The sequence below is a fragment of the Melospiza melodia genome, chromosome 4 (assembly GCF_035770615.1).
Source record: "Melospiza melodia melodia isolate bMelMel2 chromosome 4, bMelMel2.pri, whole genome shotgun sequence".
In the NCBI taxonomy this organism is placed as follows: Eukaryota; Metazoa; Chordata; class Aves; order Passeriformes; family Passerellidae; genus Melospiza; species Melospiza melodia.
The window spans coordinates 57,165,501-57,186,065 of NC_086197.1; the positions used below are offsets into that span (position 1 = coordinate 57,165,501).

Here is a 20,565-nt window from a genome sequence, read left to right on the forward strand (position 1 = left end):
TTTTTCCTACCATATGTCATTCTAAATTATCACTGTCTCTTCCCTGTGCTGGGAACTCAGGCCCAGCTCAGTGCTGGATTTCTGTGCATGAGATGGGATCTGACTTAGGCGCCATAAATTTCTTTCTGTGATAGCTATTCTGGGAAATAGCTGAGAGATTTTAAAAAACAATATTCAAAGCTGACAGGATTGCTAGAAGAAAGGAAGAAGTTCAGTCCTGCCTTGCTGTGCTGGTGGTTGACCTCTCCTCCCTTTGTGCTGGCTCTCAGAGGCCTCTCAGCACCTCCCAGGCACTGCCAAGAGCAGGAGCAATGCAGACAAGGCAGACTCACTTACAGTGCCCTCTCCTCTTCTTCAGGGTAGGTGCAAAGGTTGTTCAGTCCTTCTGCAGGCAGATTCTCTGCAGCTCAGCAGTCCCCCGCAGCCAGAGCCATAACTCTGAGTGCAGTGGGACTGAAGTGGCAAAGCTGAGGCACAGATTTTCATATACAAAGTCTTGGTTCAACCTGAAGCAGATGGGAGCTAGTTCATGTCTAAGCAACGCTTCATTGTTTAATGTCATACACAACAGTTCAGGGAATAAAATAAGAAAATGCTGGTCCCCTCGCTGAACCTCCAGGTCTCTATAACATTCTGCTTCTGGAGATGTTCAAATCCTTTCCCACCAAAGATGGATATGAAATTGCATCTTACACAACACAACCCAATTCCCTGTTCCCTGGGGTGAAGACAGCAGCTCTGACATGCCTCTGCAGCCTCACTTTCCTGTTAGGCAAATGGAGCTTTCATCTAATATATTTTGAATGTCCTTTGAGATCAGATGCTGTTGCAGAACAGGGGTTCTCATACCACAGTATGTCTGCAGTGCTGAGGGGAAAGGGAACCCCTTCATCCTGCCCTCTGTCAATTTGCATCTAGCACTTCCTCCATTTGCAAACCAAACCAGCCTCCCCAGACAGCTCAAAACATCTGGGCCACATCCATCACAAGTTCAGGTCAGAGATCACACAACGGGGCACAAGGCCCAAAAATAAAGCAAACAAGAGATTGACCCATGCACATGATTCTGCCCCTGGTTTCTGCCTCCAAAGCCCTGTTGCAGTGGCTAAGCCCACCAAAGCTGCACTGCAGAAGCCTTTGAGCACAGGGAGTAAGGCAGACCCCCTCATTCCACTGCCACCACATCTGTGCACATCTGTGTGTAGCACCCCAGGGCTGTCTGTGCTGTGTCAGTCCCGAAAAGCACTGCAGAACCGCTGGAGGAGGAGAAGGAGGAGGAGGAGGCTTTTCCTGTGCCTTGCTTGCGGCTCCCAAGTTTGTTGGTTAGATGCAGAGCCCTGGAAGGTGCAGAGGGAATTAAAGTCCCCAGTGTACATAAGCTCCTGAAAAGTTATCCCTATAATTAGCTGTGTACACAGTGAGCACAGTCACTGGGGACACTGCTTCTACTCTCAGGCTTGTTTGCAGAACCAGAACTTCATTCATGTCCTATTTTGTTTCCCTGCAGCACTGAGAAAGAGTCACGTCGCTGTGCCCAGTTTCTGCAGCTGGCCAAGACAGACTTCGGGTGCTTGTGCAGCAGCTCAGGGCCCCCACACTCTGATCTGGGCCACAGACAGATGTGCATGGTGCTGGAAACACCTACTGTGCTAAGACTCCTCCCAGATGTCTCCCCAGAAGACCTCTCCCTCTCTGTCAGACTGCAGATAAAGGAATAAACCCTTCCTAGGGAGGAGCAAGCTGTTGCTGTAAAAAGGAGCACTTTTCCAACTGAGGGAAAGTGAGCAGGGCTCTTGGCAGGAGATACAGCCCTGCACATTCTAGGGCTGGCATAGAACCAGGAGTTCAGACCCATCACACGTCGCTGCCATGAGGATTCTGGAAGGCAGGTGTGAGTTTGCTCTGCCTGGGTTCTGGGCCAGTGGGAGGTGACCCATTTCCCATCCTCAGAGCTGAAGTGTGACAGGGTCCAGGATGGGAGCCCCTGGCTCCCCGGTGTTTCAGAGGGGCTGATCCCTGTTCTCACACCTTCACACAGATAATACCAAAGCTGCTTCATTCACAGGTCATTCCAGCCCAGTGCTACAACCTCTGCCCATTTCCACAGCAAAAGCAGCAAGGTATTCTGACACCTTAGACCCTTCCCCTCTCTCTGGGGCACAGCCTTCAACTCCTAACATCTATACTGTACTTTTACAGTCTTCTCTCAATGCTTAAAAGCCACAAGGGGATCCAGCAGAATTCAGACATATATTTTTATATTTTACCCCTGTACACACCCTCATTCAAAAGGTCACCTGGTGCAGACAGCTCTCTTCCCTGGCCATACAGATGGTGAGAGCATGCCTTGCTCTGATCCACAACAGCCTGTCCTGGGTAAGATTACTGACTGCAACATCTTAGGCTCATTCAGTTTTGCTGCACCATCTCAGACCTGCTTACCTAGTGCTGTTCTGGTCCCAAAACTTCAGATATCTCATGTCCTGGGGGAAATATCTATTGACAATGGGTCCATTTCCATAGGGAATTACTTTTAGCAACCAGCCTGATAGGGTAGGCATTGCTTTGGGTAAACTCAGAGAAAGGAAGTTTTCTGAGCTTATCCACTCATAAATAGAGACTTTGTCCTTAACTGAAAGACGAGGGGAGTGGGGAAAAAACATTTGCATAAAAATTCAGGCCACTCACTTATTGCTTTATTTAGTAAAATAAATGGAAAATTTCATGTGATATCAAGCAACAAACCTCTTTGTAGTATCAGGCAAGGCTGACAGTGGATCCCAGCATGGCATCAAAACCCAAAAGAATGAGGGAAACAGATCCCTGGAAATATTAGCCTTACTTCAGATATTGTCATTTCACTGTGCCACCCTTTGCTTCAACAGTGGCACAGAAAGACATATTGTAGGACAATAGCAGAGGTCCTGAAGTACTGAAAAAAGAGCTCTGGAGCCAACAAATGAGAAGAGATAAGAGAGAAGAGATTCCTGAAGAGGATGGACAGTGTGTATGTAGATGGAATGATGATGGGAATCCACGACTGAGTTGGCTCAGGAATTGCTGAGCTGTAAGGCAGAGTGAACTCTTCATAGACCAGAAATAGACTCTGGCTACAGTCATCCTCTTGGCTGAGAAAGAATCAGAGTTCTTCATTGGGGGGCTTCTCCTCAGATTTGTCTTCTTTCTAAAACACATCAGAGGGATGAAGTCAGTTTTGACATTACTTGGTTTCTCAGCATAGGGATAATGAAAACAAAATAACTCAAACGCCTCCCTCTGCTGTCTATGCCACTGCCCTATGTAATTTCTGTCACATAACACTAAGACTCTGTGCTACAGGAGAATGAATTTTGACAGAGAGAGAACTTATAACACTGCATGAACATGAAGATTTAATTGTGCCTCTCCCAGCAGAGACCACTGGTAGAGTCCTAAGGCCCAATCTGTACACTCTGTTCTGTAGTCTTCCTGGTAGTTTTAATTCCTATCCATGCCGCTGGTCTCTCTGACCTGCACTCATATGCTGCCATCCACCACCTCCCCTCTCAGTATCCAAAAGCACCCTTCACTTTGTCTCCCTAACTGTTCCTAAAAGATAGATGCTTCACAGAGACCTTCATACAGCTGCAGAGATCAGTGAATTCTTCTTGCTGGAAGGCAGAGGTCAATAAAGAGAGAGTGTCTGCAAAGACATCCACCTCTGCTCTGCCCTAAATCTAATTTCTCTGATATTCAGGTGGAAGTGTACATGAAAGAGAAAGTGACAGGGATGGGGAGGAGTTCAAGGAGCTGAAGTAATCTTCTCCAAGAGTCTGGTAACCAACATCATCAGGCCCCCCTTTACCTTTGACATTCTTTGTAGGAAACTATTACAGAAGTCCTGTACATGCTCAATGGAGATGTCATCCACAGCCACCACTTCATGCTCATCATCTGGTGTGTGGAATATAGCCAGAGCTGGCAGGTGGGATTTCTTCAGCTGGAAGTACGACAGTACTCGTTCATTGCTCTGCAAATTGCTGTCCAACAGGATAAAGAGGATCTGTGGTGGAAATACAAAAGAAAACGTGAGAAAAACAGAAGCTGAGATGGAGAACAGATCCCCAAGCAGTGATCATATGAAGATTAACAGTGATATTTTTATAAAGATTTTGAGAAAACCATCCATACTCTGTTAGGACAATGCTCTCCTTGGCCACTATCTAGCAACTCCATGCAATACATTTGTCTGTATTTTATCAAGTCCAGACTTATACTACCAAACAAAATGTCTTCTTTCACCTTCTTTAAAAATATATCTACAGAATGACAGGAAGGGAGTCTTTGCTTCTGTTCTCTTAAAAGATAAGGAAACAAAATGTTTTTTGTCTTAACAGCAAATGTCAAAGAAGCTGAATCCATTACTTGCATGTTATTTGGATAGGATGCTCACATCCTTGCAAGACCCAGTGTAAAAAGGGGTTTTGGTGTGGGAAGAATCAAATTCGATTGCAAGAATGTGAGAATGAAGTACAGGGCATCAGGAACCTGCAAGGATAAGAACATGAGAGTACCAAAACCAAAGGACATGTTGAAGTGAGCAGAAGTGAGGATGCAAGGATTTGGGAAACAGAAGTTTTTGGCAAGACAGAAATGTCCATATAGCCCAGCTCAGTGGAGCATTCAGACCTGAGGAGAGAAGCTCAACATGATGAGAATGACCTACAGTCATTATTATAAAATTCATAAGAGAAAATAAATATAGCAGTTAAACAATTTAATCAGTGACCTGATTAAATAGAATCCCTCAGCAGATGAGATCCAAGTCAATGAAAAAAATACCCAGCTAGCATGTGTAATTTTATCTTCTTTTTACCCTGTGCAGTCTACTGGGCCTAGCATATTCAGTGTACCTATGGACGAGGTTGTGGCTTCACTTACACAAGAAAATAAGAGCTTAAAAAAAAGAAGCAATGTAATGCGAAGATTATGTGCCCAGTTCCCAGGCTGTGACTCATGTTTTTCTTTCTTTTGAATGAAGAACACTCAAGTTAGGTCCAAACTTGTTTTCTTCTCTATAAATAAACTTCATAAATACTAAATTCTTTACTTATTAAATTTATGTTCTACAAAAACAAATATATCTGAAAGCTTTCCTAGGCAACAGCTTATTGGGAAGGAGGGTATTTAGGCTGCTGTAAGGTTTAGCTTCAGTATTTAGTGAAATACAGAAACAGGAACAGCACTTTCACTGGATATGTGATATTCACCATTTGTAATTTTTCTTCCAAAAGTCAACTGTGCCCCAAGAGCAAAAAGCTGGTGAGCAGACAGGTGGTGGGGTACTTCTCCCAGAGCACTTAATTAGTCTTTTTGCAGGATAAAACACCAAGCTAGAAAAGGGTCACATATTTAAGGTTCACGGGTCTAGGGACATGATCTAAGAGGCTTTCAGATGGAACAGCAGTATGAAATGTTTTAGGGCTCTCTTTTCAACTAGAAAGCTGGAAACAGAGGCCAGTGTTGGAGGGAAGCACTTTCAGAGTGTCAGTACAGTAAAGGGTACTGCTTTTCATGGTGCATTCAACAGCTTTTGGGTTTCTCTATAAGAGATTGACTAGACAACAATTTTTTTTAAATCAAGCATTAAAGAATAAGTAATTAAAAAAAATTATTGTTGCATTACTTCCTATACAAAATCTCCACCACCTTTAAAACATATGAATAGTATTTTAAAATAGTAACATGAATAAAAGTTAGTCAATATTCTTCACTTCATCAAGTTTCCAGACTTTGCTAAAACACCCAAAACTAAAAATATCTACATACTTTATCCATGAATACCAAGAATAGAGTAAGAATAAAAGAGCAAAAAGGTTGAGATTTAGAACTCCGAATGCCTTCTTCCCCACAGGAGGAAACAGAAACACACAATCTGGCCCCTCAGCTTGAGAGGCTGAGATACCATCAAGTCATTCAGAGTTCCTGACATGGATCTCTCTAATGACTCCCATTTGGCTCATATCGCTACAGTGTGCCAAAGCACAGCAAAGTTTCCTTCTCTGCCTACATTCAAAAATACAGGAAAGAGAGCAATTGCACTTGGGCCACTGTCGCTCAGAAAGAGACCCCTTAATGCCTATGAGAATGGTCATTCCTGGAAGGTTTGTGACTTGGGATGGGTCCTCCTTCAGGAGAAGGGCCCACCTCTGCTGGTTGTGCTCCAGGAGCCCTGCCAGGACCTGTGTGGTCTCAGGGTCACACCTGTGGGGCAGAAGGGAGGATGTGCTGGCCCAGAGGCCACTGGACTGGAAGCCTGATCTCCACAGCAGCTGAAAACCAAGAAAATTTCTCAGTTGTCACATTTCCATGATAGATGCCATCTTGTGGAACTGGAATTTTCTCATGAGGAATTTATTTTGTTCTGAGATTCCCAATCAGCTGCAATCATAAAAAATGAACACAGTAACCATAGAAAATTATGTTGACCATGAGGCAGGATTCACATTGCCTGACCTCTGCCGTCCAGATCCTAGTCTTGTCTCAGCCAGTCATCTACATAATCTCTACAATAAACAGTGACAGGCGTTTAATTCCACCCATTTTAGAAGGGAAGGAGGCATATGCCCTTGTTTCTCTCTCAGTACTAAAAAGAGCCTAAAACATTTACTCAGATGACCCACCAAAGCCAGAATTCACCAAAACCAAATCCCACTCATAATGGCAACTCTAATGTCACTGCTAGAGATCAGTTAGTTCCATCCCAAACAGAAAGTTCCCTTTCCATTTCATACCATCCTGTACAACAGCTGGTTGGGTGTTTTAAATTCTGAGATTATTTCCATAATTTTTTTCATTTTGTAGCAATCTTCCTGCCTGTGCTCAGAGATCTGCTGCTTCAGGCTCTGAAGGATATCCTGCATTAATGAGAAACCCCTTCACACAAAATGTCCCCTTCACACATGATATTTTCTGTGCATTGTCACTTGCAATAAACCACCTTTCATAAATTATCTACACTGGTGCTATCTTGATGTCTTAACAACTTGATTCCCAGCCCAGTGCTTTTAGAATATCAAGTTGGTGGATATGGAATGATGTTATTGCCCAGGGAATTAAAGATAATTGAAAATAGCACTGCAATGATAGAAACCAATTGGCCATTGTTTAGTTTTTCCTCCAACAAAGACAAACAGAAAGGATGGTCAAGCCTTATATCTAGTGTTTGACTTTGAACTTCAGAGGCCTGAATTTCATTGTTTTGTATAAGCAAAAAGATCAAATTCTGATGTCTGAGTAATTTCTTACATCATAGTGCATCAATGCAAAACAAAAACATCAGTCATGAATTTTAAAAAAAGACAGCTATAAAACCAACTTTACTGCAGATATCTATTAAGTGAGATAAAAAGTCTGTATTTACAGGCTTCTCTCTTTATGACTAAAAAAGGCATCTCTAAATATTATCTCTCTTAGTTCTGGATCCCTCAGTGTCTGACAAGAAGAATAAAAGTTGTACAAATGACTGTCTGCAAGAGAAAGGCTATCATCTTTTCATTTTCATGGAAGAACTCCTGAAGGACACCAGGAGTTTCTCAAACTCCATTTCTAAAGGGACCTACATCTAAATTAAAAGGGCGTTTACAAACATCCTTACCCAAATCATTTTGACATTGGAAACCAATTATGTCAGCTGCAAAAAAACCTGCTTTTGTTATTCCCAACATCACCTTGTTGATACTTCTGCAAACGCCCATGAGTTACACCAGCTGTAATTACCATGTTATACTCTGACACTGTGGAAAGAAAACTGAATATAAGTATTCTAATTTGGCTCAGCAATGCAAACCCTGACATCTCCTTTCCAGTGCATTTCCTTTCCTTGCCTGGACTCTTGGCAGTACTTTCTCAAATAAGCACATATTTGATTGAAGATCCAAGAGGGCTGGTGGATTTATTCCCACAGCTGCAGTGCTCTGAACTCTGTTAGCTGTTATCCACCCACAATTGTTCCTCAAAAAGTGCTAGAAAACTACCATATTTCTTCTTATTGTGGTCAGCTTCTTCTGGTTTAACATCATCTATCATTTGCATTTTTGTCTCCAACATTTTACAGGGCTCAGGTTCCACAATAATATCTAGAAAATTAAGGCTGCCTCCAGGCACTGACTGTTACTGCAGGTACAGTTCAGACTGTTTTCAAATATAAGTCCTCACCATCCTGCCTCATGGATCCTCCAGCTGAAAATTTCAGCTGTCCCTCAGGCAGAAGTGAAAATATCATAAACCAGAGGTGAAAGAACCATAATCCAGAAACTGGCAGGTGAATCACATCCTCATGATCCATTAAAGGTTGGACTCAGTCATCTTAGAGATGTTTTCCAACCTCAGTTATTTCACAATTCCATGTTTTCTCTTCACTCTTTGGGGTGAAGAAAAACCAACCAAGTCATTCATCATCAGCAGCAGCTCCTCTTCATCTCTCTGTCCATGTGACAAGTTTCTCTTTTCCCTCCCCCTGATGATGGCAATGACAAGGACTGTTCTTCCATCAGCGTGCAGCAGAGATGAGTGACAGGATCAGTTCCCCTTCTCCTGCTTGGGATCCTTTTTGAGTCTCTGTTTATGTTCTACTGGCTTGTAGAAATGCTGCACACACCAAGTACCCCCAGTCTGTTCTGGCACTCTGCAGTCGCTGTAGAGCAGTGCTGGATGCAGTGGAACGTGCTCACAGGAGCCTGAACATCTCTCCACTGCACAGCAATGATTCCTTGCTCAAACCACTGGTAGCACTGACCCCTCGGCACAAACAAACCTTTCACCACTATCCCACAGGACAGGAATTATTCACTGGAAATCCTGAACAAAATTCAAGTCAAGAATCTTGCATTTATTCTCAGACTGAAAGCTGCTGAAAGGCAAAATCTAATCAATACTTATTTTGAAGCAAGCCTCAATTAACTAGGTAGTTCCAACAACACATAACTTCACAAAGGAAAATTAGCCAGCAGGGATCTTCATGGCATTGTGCAGTGGCTGCCACTGACACCCAAACTAATTCAGGTCTTTCTATATGGCAGAGCAATGGGGACAAACCCAAGTGGGCATTTCACTCTGCTTACTCCTTTCTATCCAGACCTAAAATCCAAGCAGAGAGATCTTAGGTCTCTCTCACTCCTTTCTAGGAGGGCAGTCCAAAACACAATTAACTCCTCAGAGTGCCACTCCTTTGGGAAAAATAACTTATTAGACTCTAGGTCACTTCATCTCTGTGTCCTCAAGTACCACAGCAATAAAGTGGAAATAATTAGTCAAATCCCCACATCTCTAATACTTGTACTTTACTCTGGCAAACTTGTTGACTGATTCGTTTGGAAATGTGCCTGAACAAATAAAAAAACTCAAAGATTTGGCTTGCTGAGAATTCATAAATTGTCTGAACTTCAGTAGAACATTTTATCCAATGTTTTGTGAAGTATTTCTAGGAAAATTATAGCTATTTACTCAGATCTAGGCAAGTCACATGAAAACTAGATGCAGCTGCATCAGCAAAGGATACTGATGCTAAACAGCATTGTGTTGGAAGAAATAGCTGCGAGATGGAGACCTGTATCAGACTCTGCTTCTCATGGAGAACAGTGTTAATTTTGTCACTTTAACACACATCACACAATAGATAAATGGAATTTTACAGATAAATGAGTTTTCTTTTATAACTACATATTCATCAAAGCAAAACATTTTTGAAGAGACCTTTTGTTTTTGATATATAGTTTCTGCCTAGTCTCTTGCCAATGGTTAGGAAAGATGTAAAAGTTCCAAAGTAGTCCTGCCATAAGCAAGTCTCAAGACTTTTGAGATTGCATGGATCTGAGGTGGTCCCTGAATTCGAAGGTGAGGGTATTCTTGATTTGTAATCTGTTCCTTCAATACCAAAACCAGATGCATACAGATATTCTAGCTTTCAGATCCCAAATCTTTCCAGCTCCACACTTCCCAGAGGAAGACCTCTTGGTGCCTCTCAGCTCATCCTTCCCCACTTCTCTGACATTCTGCCCCCTCCCATCTGCTGTTCTCCCTTGCCACAAATGCCTGCTGTTGCTCCCAATCCTCCTTTGCTTGCAAGTTCATTCCTCTGCTTCTTGGACACAAATTCCACTGTAATCCAGCTGCTGGCAGAGAAGCAGACGTTGGATGATTTACTATTTGGGGAGCTCTGCTCCCAGGGGAATGAGATTCAGGCAAAATTTCTCTGAAGCACCTCATCTATCTCATCACCTTAGTGTGGGAAATCTAAGCAATCAATTTGCAGCTCCTTTAAAGCAGCTATTTCCAGAAGTGAAAGGGTTAAGAAGCACTGACATTATTTGCTCTCTGGTCACTTATATAAGCTGCCTTGGCGTCCTGCAGGCTGTAGGTACAAATTCACCTCTCACATCAGTAGAGCACAACTGTTGCCAGACTGAAGAGCAGCAGCTGTGTGTCCTCTCCCCGTAAAAGGGAACAAAACTGGGCTAAAAGCCACAAAGTCCCCGATGTTTCACCAGGAGAGCAGAGAGCAGGATACAGAGGGGATTTATCCCATGAGATGGCAAACTGGCAAAAGGTGAACAGAACCAACCCATCCATTTAATTATCCAGATAATCCTCTTTTCCTGGTACTTGACCTTTGCTCTCGTGATTCACAGAGGAGATTATGCCCTCTCCACTCATGGCAGAAATCGCTGGGTTTTCTCCTCCCCAACAGCCCCTGTTTCTCTCTGTTTGGACTCACCTTGCCCTTGTAGAGCTCTGCCGCCGCCCGGAACTTGCGCATTCGCTCGGGGTGCTTTGCAGACATCTTGTCCGTGATCAGGAGGAGGTTCAGGATCAGAGAGCTCTGCATCACACCTACTGCTGTCTGCCCAGCACAGAGAGAAACACAGACAAGGAGACTGAGAACACTCAGTTGGCATTGGATGCAGTGTCAGTGGGACATGGCTCAGCTGTGGCTTCTCTGCAAGTCAGCATCAAAAGCAGGACAGATTTCTTTAAAGCAGGGGGGATCCAATTCAGGTTCCTTGCAGAAGCTCTTAACACCCCTGGCTTTTCTTATTCTCCAGACAAGGGTCTGAAGACCCCAAAGGTCCATCACTGGCCTTAAGATAGTAACTAGGCAAGAGGAGTAGAAGTAGGGCAGAATACAGGAAGACTAAAGATGTGAAGAGCAAGACCAGCAAACACTGAATATAAGGGTGTCCTAAATCGCTGAGGTCCGGCACTTGTCTGAAAAACAAGCAAGAAAGTGAGAAGGATTTGTGGTGTCAAGGTCGGTGTTTGTCCTTATTTTCTTTCTTTGGTGTTACACTGTATGTAGGATGGGGATGAGTTCACAGTTTCAGCAGCCTGAGGGCCTGGACAATCCTGAGTGCTGAGGGTTAAAATTGTCTCTGTGTCCCACAGTGAGAGAAGACCCTGGGCAAGGGCCAGGTGGGCACTGCACACTGGCCCTCTGTGAGGAACCAGGGCTGGCACTGCCCAAGAAGCCACTGCACCATCTCCATGAACTCGCTCACTCCTCATCTCACTTCTGTCTGCTTCCTGCCAGCCTGCAGCCTCTCCCTCAAATTAAACAGGAGTGGGGCCAGACCTGCTGCCTCCCTAGTGCCACTGAAACCACAGAGGCACAGCCTGTGCAGCTCCCACCAGTGGCAGCACAAAGTTTCCACATGCTCCAGGAGTAACAAGGAAGGGGTCAGGGAGTGCATGCTGGCAAGGGCCGTGAATAACAGAGCATCTAGACTTTGGCAGACTGGACTCTGCTGTTTGCTTAATATTTATCATATATTTTGTATCCCTTCACTTTTCTGATGGTGTGCAACTGAGGTGGGGAACAGTGGAGGGGTTGCAAGCTAAGCTGGGAAGCGTTAGAGGAGCTCATGGGAGAGGATGAGGCTGAAGGTGAGGATGAAGCCAGCCAGCAGCAAGCCCCTTGACAAGGCTGGGGTGAGAGCAGACAAGGAGGGAGCAGCAATTCCTCCAGCAGCTCCGCACAAAGGTGTGCTTGTCCACACAACCCTGTGCGAGAGCAATCAGCAGAGCTCATCAGCAGGGCTGCATCACATCTAACTCTCCTGAAAAACCCACGGGGTAAACATTGCCTAAAAATTCCTAAAGTATGTGGGAGAAACAGCAAGGGCCCCAGTATGGGGAGAGGAGCTCTTGGCAGCACTTGGTGTGAGCCATGTGACCCCATTATCTGCTGACCTGCAGCATTTTTGGATGCAAACAGCATATGCACTGGGAATAAATATTTATGAAAAACCAAGCTACCTTAGGGAAGCTGGGAGGGCTTTGAGCCAGGGACTGCAGGAGGCACTGTTAATTGCAGCACCTTGATAGAGCTCCAAAGCATCTGGGAAAGAAACTGCAACAACATCTGTACTGACATCAGGGTGGAGGGGACCGGCTGAACAGCTGAGGAATTCTCAGTCAGGGAGACAGCCTGGTGCCAAACAGGACACCATGCAGTGAGAGCCCAAAGCATCAACAGAAATGCATCAAGAAAGAGAGATTGTCCCATGAATTGCAGAAGGATCTAGTAGGGGCTCCAAGGTTTCAGAAGGTCTGGGAAATTACAAAGACGAGAACATCATCCCTGCTGATGTGACTTGGGTATTCTTAAAGGGCTGTTAGGCCAGTGGAGCAGGATATAGCAGTTCCCAGAAACATTTTGTGATTTCAAAATGTAATTTTCCCTTTTGAAGATAAAAAAAAAAAAAACAATTTTTTTTTTTTTTTGTTACAAAAAATAACCAAAATCCTACCATATTTCACTGGGGGAAAAAATGTACAAACTGTTACATTTCAAAACCAAACCCTCTCCTACTTGTGGGTTGCAACTGAACTGACTCAATGCATCGGGTTCTCTTAGATGATTCTTGAGTTTATCTTGAAAAGGTATAGCTCTGCAACAGGTTGGGGCATTCGTCTCTGATACAAACTGAGCCTGGTCAGCGCTGTTATAGCTATCCAGAAGGCCACAAAATACCCCATCAGCAATGATGAAGTCTCAGCCTTGCAGCAACTGGGGCTTCTAACACCTGCTGACTCCACAGCAATGAGACCAAGGAACCGCTAGGATTTCAGGAGAACCTAAATCCTTGGTCAACCTGTGCAGCAGGGTGGGGTGCTGGGACCCTACCACTGCCAGTCAGATCGGTGAGCCAATGAAGATGGCCAACATGGAAAGCATTCTAAGCCTGATTTTGTGTCTGGTTGGTTGGTTGGTTGGTTGGTTGGTTTGTTGTTTTGCTTGTTTGTTTGTTTTGGTGGTGGTAGTTGTTATTGAACTGATGAATTCTGGAGGAACGATGGAAGGGATGGGAAAGATTTTGCTTGGGAAGTTCCCAACCTGCTCTTCAACATGTATTCAAATATTTGGGCTTACATCATGCCCTATGTGCTGAGTGATGCATAAATCCTGCCTTCTGAGAGCAGGTCATTTGAGCTTCCATGTTTCTCAAGGCTTGTCAAAGAGAGGGCATTCTGGCTGAGCTGGCTCTGCAGGCATGGCACAACCCTGCAAATGTCCATGGGAGGAAGCAGCACTGCCTGCAGAGTAGTAAGAAATGGAGTTCTCTGTCCCTCAACATCCCAAATTTACTGGAAAGCCAAAGGAACTGCGATGGGTCCCTTCCTCTCCCACCACACTCATGCCCCAGCAAATCTGCTTCCAGTCCACATGTGGAGCAGCAGTGAAGAGCTGTGTGCCTTCCCCAGTCCCATCTATCCCACACTATCACATCCATCTGGATATGCAACCTGGGCCCAGAGGGTACCATGAGAGGAAGGCCAAGCACAGGGTGAGGGTGCAGGGAGCTGGTGTTTACCACGGGGTTGTACTCTGTCACCAGGCGGAGCTCGTTCATGCGAACGAAGCGGATCAGCTTCTTGGCATCGACCTCTCCGCTGCTCATATCCAGATCCCGACGGTCATTGTCCACCTGGAGTCAGGCAAAGAAAGACACCCATGGTCACAGCTGTCCTCTCCTCCCAGCACCTCCTCCAGAGGCGCTGATTGCCCTCACTCACAGAGACACCCACCCCTGGGACACCACCATCCTCTCTCCCCCGCTGCACAATCCCAACTCTTCCCATCACCATTCTGGAACTCTAGAACCTACAGGAACGAGCCTGCACTTTGGGATAAGGCTCTCCCAGCCTTCTCCAGCCTCCAAAGGACAAGCCAAACTCATGGTATAACAGAAATCTCTGAGGGCTCCAGACATCCCTACACCACCAGCTCTCAATGCACTGGAGACAGGGAGAATTAGCTACAAACTATTCTAGGCATTGTGGAGAGAGGCCATTAAATAGTCTAGCTCCTCACATCAATACTGGCTTTATGTCCCTTTTAAACATCTTCATCTGCTCATTCTGTTTCTTCTACAAGTAATAAACATTGGCATCGCCCGGTATGGAATTCCTGGAAACATTGTGCAAGCAGGAAATCTCTCCAATAAAAAGAGGATTTTTCTTCCAGTACAGCAGGAAAGAAAAAAAAAAATAAAATAAAAAATATTAAACCCAGCATATTTTAGCTTTAGAGGAAAATTCATCCTGCCACACATCTCCCCACACTTCATCCCCTCAAAATGATGGGATTTTATTGAGATTTTCATGACCTGATAAACAGAAAAAAGCAGGGAACCACTGAATGACAGCAATACACTAGGGTTTAAGGGCAGGTTTCCTGAGTAGTACCACCACAGGACGTGATGGAGCTAAGCCATGGGAGCAGTGGTCTCTGACATGAAGTAGGATCAAAGTTTGGGATTTGAAAGCCATTGATACACATGTTGAATGACGTTCTTGGGGCTGAGAAGCAGTCCACATGCACACCTCAGATTTTATTCTCTGCATGTGGACAACCTCTGAAAGTTGTTGTGTTAGTTTTTCCAGTGGTGTGCAGACATCTAAAGTAATTTTTGCTGTTCTGTGGTCATTGGCAAGGTCTTTGATACCAGTCACCCGCCCTGTCTGACAACACAAGCTGGTGATTTTCAGACAGTGTGGCCTGATTCCTCTCACAGGTTTTCCTCTGCACAACATGAAAGGGCAGCTCTGCTCAAGTAAATAAGATCAGGACAGTGCAACACCTGAGCAGTGAGATCAGACAGGCCTTGAGAACCGGTCTGAAGCAGCTTGGACTCTACAGAAAGTCTTCTCTTGGCTTTTATGGGCTTCTGGAAACTTCTGACTTCCATTTGGGGATAATAACATCTTGAATCAGCACTCAACATTTATGTTTTTAAGAAAACAAGGTTGGAAAATAGCCTGCATTTAATAGTTGAAGCTCTAGTCAAAATGTCTTTATCACTCCATATAATTAGGTGGTTAGCATCTATTAACTATGTTCTTTTTAGGTCTATCAGGATTTCTTACTAGGATAAATCTGTTTCTTTCCCCTATTTACAAAGAAGTCTCACCAGTTGACACAGTCCCTCCTACTACTGTAATTATGGTTCAAACCTCTAAGCATTGTAAGTGTTTCATACACTGCAAAGGCAAAGAAAAAAATTAATTTATGCCTCTGATTCACTTCTATCCTGGTGACGCATCTTTGTATCCTTCAAATGAGTATTTGATTCCAAGTTCCTGTATCCGTTCTTTTAAAATTCCTTTTTATCTCTGACCTCTTACTCCTACACATTATTCATCACAGGATAAAAGAAAAAATAATGTGTCTGATAATTTAAGAAAAACTGACAATCAGACAAGTGAATTGTCAACCATATTTGAACCTGACTAGTACATTGTTTTCTTGGCTGTTTTTTTCCATATTAAAGAAGAGTTCAGTTGCAAAAACTTGGCTTCGAAAAAAAGAACATTCAATATAATACAAATTCCAACAATCCAAACAATTTATTTTATCAACTCTCTCCCAGTGCAGCCATCCTCACTATCTGCACAGTGCAAAAACAAAGGATCTTTTCAATATTTTTGGAAGAAAACCACAATGACTAAGAACCAAAATTGAAATGGGTGTTGCTGAAAATTGCAACATCTAGCAAATAAAAGGTTAAATAAAAGGATCTGCCTAACTATTGCTCACTCTTAGATCATTCTTTTCTAATTATTTGGATAATATCAGTGGTAAACATGGTGCAGGAAATGATGAGGGGGGAAAAGAGAACAAACTGTCCAATCTTTGTACAGACTGGATCTAGAACTTGGCCAAGCTGCCATATTTAGTTTCCCTAGAACATGTGGTGTGTACCCATTTCTCCCCACCTCAAGCACTTAGAGGTCTGGTGTCACAACATTTCACTGGCTTTTAGGACATCTTGTGCTGCCTGGGGCCCCGTTCCTCTTCAGACACACCTACCTCTGCAGTTTGCCACTGCCATGCTTGTGCAAGGAGCAACGTGGGGAAATTGATGTAACCAGTAGAATACTCGCTCTTAGCTCTTCTTGGTACTTTTGCAGCAAGCACATGGCTCTTCCCAATGCCATCTCCTTAAATTTCAGCAAATATAGCTACATTGAGGCTATAGTGAGCTACCTGCACTTAGAGCTGAAGTCATGAGATATGATCTGGCACAGCATCCATCCCTAGGAAACTCCAAAGCAAGACTTCTAATGCCTAAAGTGTATTTAGGAAATTAGTCTGCAAACCACAGTGTAGGGTGGCACAGCATCTCTTAACTGCAGAGATCTCGTCTGGATGTGTTTTCTGTCTCATTGGAAAAGTTTTGTACCCTAGGAGACAGCTTTGTCTGCCTGAAGCGACACTTGCCAAGTTTCGGTATCAAGCCTGCTGTGTTGATCCATTGTGACATGACTCTAGACGCTTTTCATGTGTCTCAGGACCCTTTCCAAAACCACAGAAACACCATCCAAGTTAATGCCAAGCTCTGGGCAGGTCATGTAGAAACACAGGCATTGCTCTTTGCAGAGCTCTGGGTGCTGACCCAGATCCGTAGGGCAAACACCTAAACAGGAGAATCTTACCAGGTGTAATTAACTCTCCATCTCTCAGCGGCAGGCACTCTGCAGTTGAAAAGCAAAGGCCTTCTTTGGGGCAAGAAGAGGGATGTACTTTGAGGTGGGCAGGCAGCCTGACTGCCAATGACAACCCTATTTTTGGCTTGCCCTAAGGAGAGATGCGTTTTATGCTTTTTACTGCTGTATGCACTCGTCCAAGACCCTCTCCCACCCACACCAGCGCTCCGGGCACCCGGACCCAGACCCTTATGCTGGAAATGCAGGTTTTTGCCTGGCAGCGTGCTCCGGGAGGGAGCGGCCCGCGATGCCCCCCGGCCCCGCCGCGCCCCCACGCACCGTGCGGAACAGCACCACGGTGTTCTCCGCGGCGCCGTAGTGCGACAGCACGGCCGCGCTGCTGCTGAGCCCGAACGGCACCTCCGCCACCTGTCCGGCCGCACGGCGAAACTGCTCCGCTCCGGGGCTCTGCGCGTCCTGCGGGCACAGCAGAGACGGTGAGGGACCGAGCCAGAACCGGCCCCGGCACCGGCACCGGCCCCGGCACCGGCCCCGGCCCCGGCACCGGCACCGGCCCCGGCCCCGGCACCGGCACCGGCCGCGGGCGGACCGAGCGCGACACCTGCCGGCCGCTCGGTCCCCGCGGGAGCGGCCACTGCCGCCGCCTCGTGCGGATCAGGAACCCGCCAGGATGGTGCTGAGCCCCTGGGGACTCGCCAGAACATAGGTGTAGCTCGTTAATACAAAACAAAACCATACATATATATATATATATACATGTATATATAAGTGTGAGTTTCCAAAATATATACATATATAAAAACATCGCCATTTTAATGCTAACCTTGATTCTACATTAAATTTTTAGCACCTTGCCTTATCAGTATCATAGTTCCTTTTAAAAGGACATCTTAGGTACATCCTGTAAAAAGTAGCTAATTCAGGTGCATCAAAGGATAGAAATGTGCGATTTCTCAGTATTTTGAGGTCCGTTCTCTTTCTTGAAGAGAGCACTGACTACAGCTATCCTTTGCCTGTATTAAAGCCTTCCTTGCTGTTCCCATTCCCAACTTTTTAATGATGTATTTTTGATACTTCTATTTATTGGATATAAATTCTCAAGACATGGTCTCTGCTTGGAAATTGGTTTGTTTTTCTTTTTAGTTTGAACTGTCAGCTCAGCTGTTTGTGAGCCCAGAGAGAATGGAAAACAAAATTCTTTGTTCGTCCAAAGAAAAACATCTCTCATGACCTGTTTTGGAAATGCCAATGCATCAACTGCTCTGTTGAGAACGCTAAAGCTGAGGGTGGGAATAGTCTCGCTGAGTTTTGGAGCATTCCTGGGAAACCTGGGGTTTAATCAGGCTGAGCACTGCCCTTTCTCAGAGACACGCGGGGTTTCTGGAGCAGTGTGCTGTTTCCATCACGGCATGCTGTTCCCAGTCGGGGAGGCCGTGCTCATTATACGGGAAGCTTGCCGAGCCACATTCTGCAGTGAACTGAGAGGCTGCAGCAGAGAAGTAATTCATGGTGAGCGGAGAACACGGGCTTTATTTGGATGAATATGCTTTCAGGCCAAGAGCCGAGCCTTCATGGCACACATACGTCTTTATCTGCTGTTCAAATGCAGCCCGGCCGCGCTTCAGGCACCGAGTGCCCGACATGTGGCTGCCCCGTGCTCCTGGCACTGGGGCTGCACGGCAGCAGCTCCGTCTGCCTCTGAAGAATGCAGTCCTGCAGAGGGAGGCCACAGTGGCACAGGACAGAAGGAGCCGTGTCCCTGCTGTAGCTCAGGAGGCGGCTCTGGGCACAGCTCTGCTGCAGGCCCAGCTGCTGCCCTCGGGGAAGGAGGCCTCGCAGGCCCAGCTGCTGCCCTCGGGGAAGGAGGCGTTCGGCACTTTCGTTCTGCGTGTGCAGATTGCCTGCCTGCTTTGCACTGCAGCTTTAGCGCCGCAAGAGCGTCCCCCGAGGAGCTCCAATGGCCCGCAGGCACCGACGTGGAGGCGGCTGGGGCTCTGTGATCAGCGCTTACAGGGCCCTGGGGCATCAGCCTCCTGCCCTCACCGCTCACGGACTTGTTGCTGCCGCACTGCACAGGCAGCACCATCGGCCCTCACTCGCTCTGGGCTGGGAGATGCCACTGCCCTGCACCAAGAGCGCGATGCCCTCCCTAGACTGCCCTCCAGCCCAGGCACAGGGCAGGAGGAGGGAGGCGCTTGCAGAAGGATCTGGTTTTGAAAGTCTGAAGCTTTCTCTGACATGAGGCAGTGTGTGGACAGCAGAAGAGCAGAACAGAGCTCAAAGGAAACCTGGAAAAAGGTGCAACTTAGGGACTTAAAAGTGATAAGGATCCTGTTAAACAGGCTTCTGTTTTACAGTGCTGTAGCTCAATAAATGCTTTCCTTTTCTTTTCTGAGGAAAAATACTCATGCCATTTGGGGGGGCAAGGGACTCATAGCTGTCACTCACCTTTGAATTCAGTGGAATTTAGATAAGGAGAGACAGAGGTCTCAAGGGTATCTACTCCTACTCTGGGGAACAAAGAAGTGAAACAGAGACCATGCCTACATCCTCCCCACGAAGAGGCTTCAGCCTGAGCCCAGACTCTCTCAGACTTCAGAGGCCTTGCACTATCACTTCTCCCTGAGACTTGGCTTCCTCATCCCTGTCACACAGGCAGTGCTTTCCTCTGCCTTTGCTGACTACAGCAAATAACTGACATTCCCATTCACCCCTCACCAACACTGTTTCTCTACCATGTACATTTCTTTGTTCCTTCCCCTGCAGCATTTCCCTCTCTCCTGCTCCAGGGCTCCTACAACCTCCTTCATCTTCTTCCCTTACTCCATCTCCTTTTCCATGCACAGACCAAATTCCCTGTGCTTTCTCTGTCACTCATCACCCAATCCCTCCACATGCCTGTCAGAGCCCCAGCACTGTGGGGACTTTTTGGGACAACAGCTGCTTTGGCAGGTGTTTACACCACATCCATCCTCATGCTCTCATCAGGGTGGGATAGAGCCCACAACTGGCAGAGGGGAGGTGCTCTGAACACACCTGGAAGAATCCAATGACTGCCACTTCTGCACCACTGATGAAGGCTTCGGCATCTGGGATGTTGTCTAACAGGATGGGTTTGTCTGTGGTGCTGGCTGTGCCTGCAGAGCAAAGGTCAGGGTTGGGCAGAGTGTACACAAGGAGCAGCTCAAAGAGGATCCCCCCCAACACACACACAAGCATCCCAACCTTACAGCTCTTACACAAGCATCACAACCTTACAACCCACACACCTCTCTTGCAAGCAGAACAGGTTTGTGCAGCATAAGGAAGACTCCCTGAAGCAGATCCACTTTCCCCAAGGCAGGAAGAAAGCTCACTTACTGTGGGATGCAGAGTCACCCCCCCCAGCACATCCTGCTGGGGAGCACCTGGTAAGCAGGATGGCAAAGAGGCACGGGAAGATGGATGTGCCCATGGCTCCAGCTCGCCTTCTCCTCACCATGCCACCCTGCTCAGTCCTCTCCTCAGTGAGAGACACGTCAGCTGCTGTGGGGACCCACAGCCTTCCTGGGGTGGTGGGAAGGGAGCAGCTGGCCCAGG

General features: G+C 46.0%; 1 protein-coding gene across 1 annotated transcript; it reads right to left on the bottom strand.

Annotated features, from left to right (window-relative positions):
• Nucleotides 1–2,674: 2,674 nt before the first annotated feature.
• ERP27 (endoplasmic reticulum protein 27) lies at nucleotides 2,675–19,072 on the bottom strand. Its single transcript, XM_063155862.1, has 6 exons — nucleotides 18,998–19,072; nucleotides 17,305–17,499; nucleotides 13,851–13,964; nucleotides 10,754–10,879; nucleotides 3,845–4,042; nucleotides 2,675–3,184 (listed from the first exon to the last, which is right to left on the bottom strand). Exons 1-6 carry the CDS (start codon nucleotides 19,070–19,072, stop codon nucleotides 3,140–3,142), a joined length of 753 nt encoding a protein of 250 aa, XP_063011932.1. The 3' UTR covers nucleotides 2,675–3,139.
• Between the last annotated feature and the right edge of the window lie 1,493 nt (nucleotides 19,073–20,565).

Bases quoted from the DNA above. Each gene is read 5' to 3' on its own strand.
- ERP27 (XM_063155862.1), bottom strand. From the start codon at position 19,072: ATGGTGCTGCCTGTGCAGTGCGGCAGCAACAAGTCCGTGAGCGGTGAG. The intron at 10,880-13,850 runs GTAAACACCAGC...TGTGCTGGGCAG, and splicing joins TGACAGAGTACAACCCCGTG to ACAGCAGTAGGTGTGATGCA. The intron at 3,185-3,844 runs GTAAAGGGGGGC...GATGTGTTTTAG, and splicing joins TCCTACAAAGAATGTCAAAG to AAAGAAGACAAATCTGAGGA.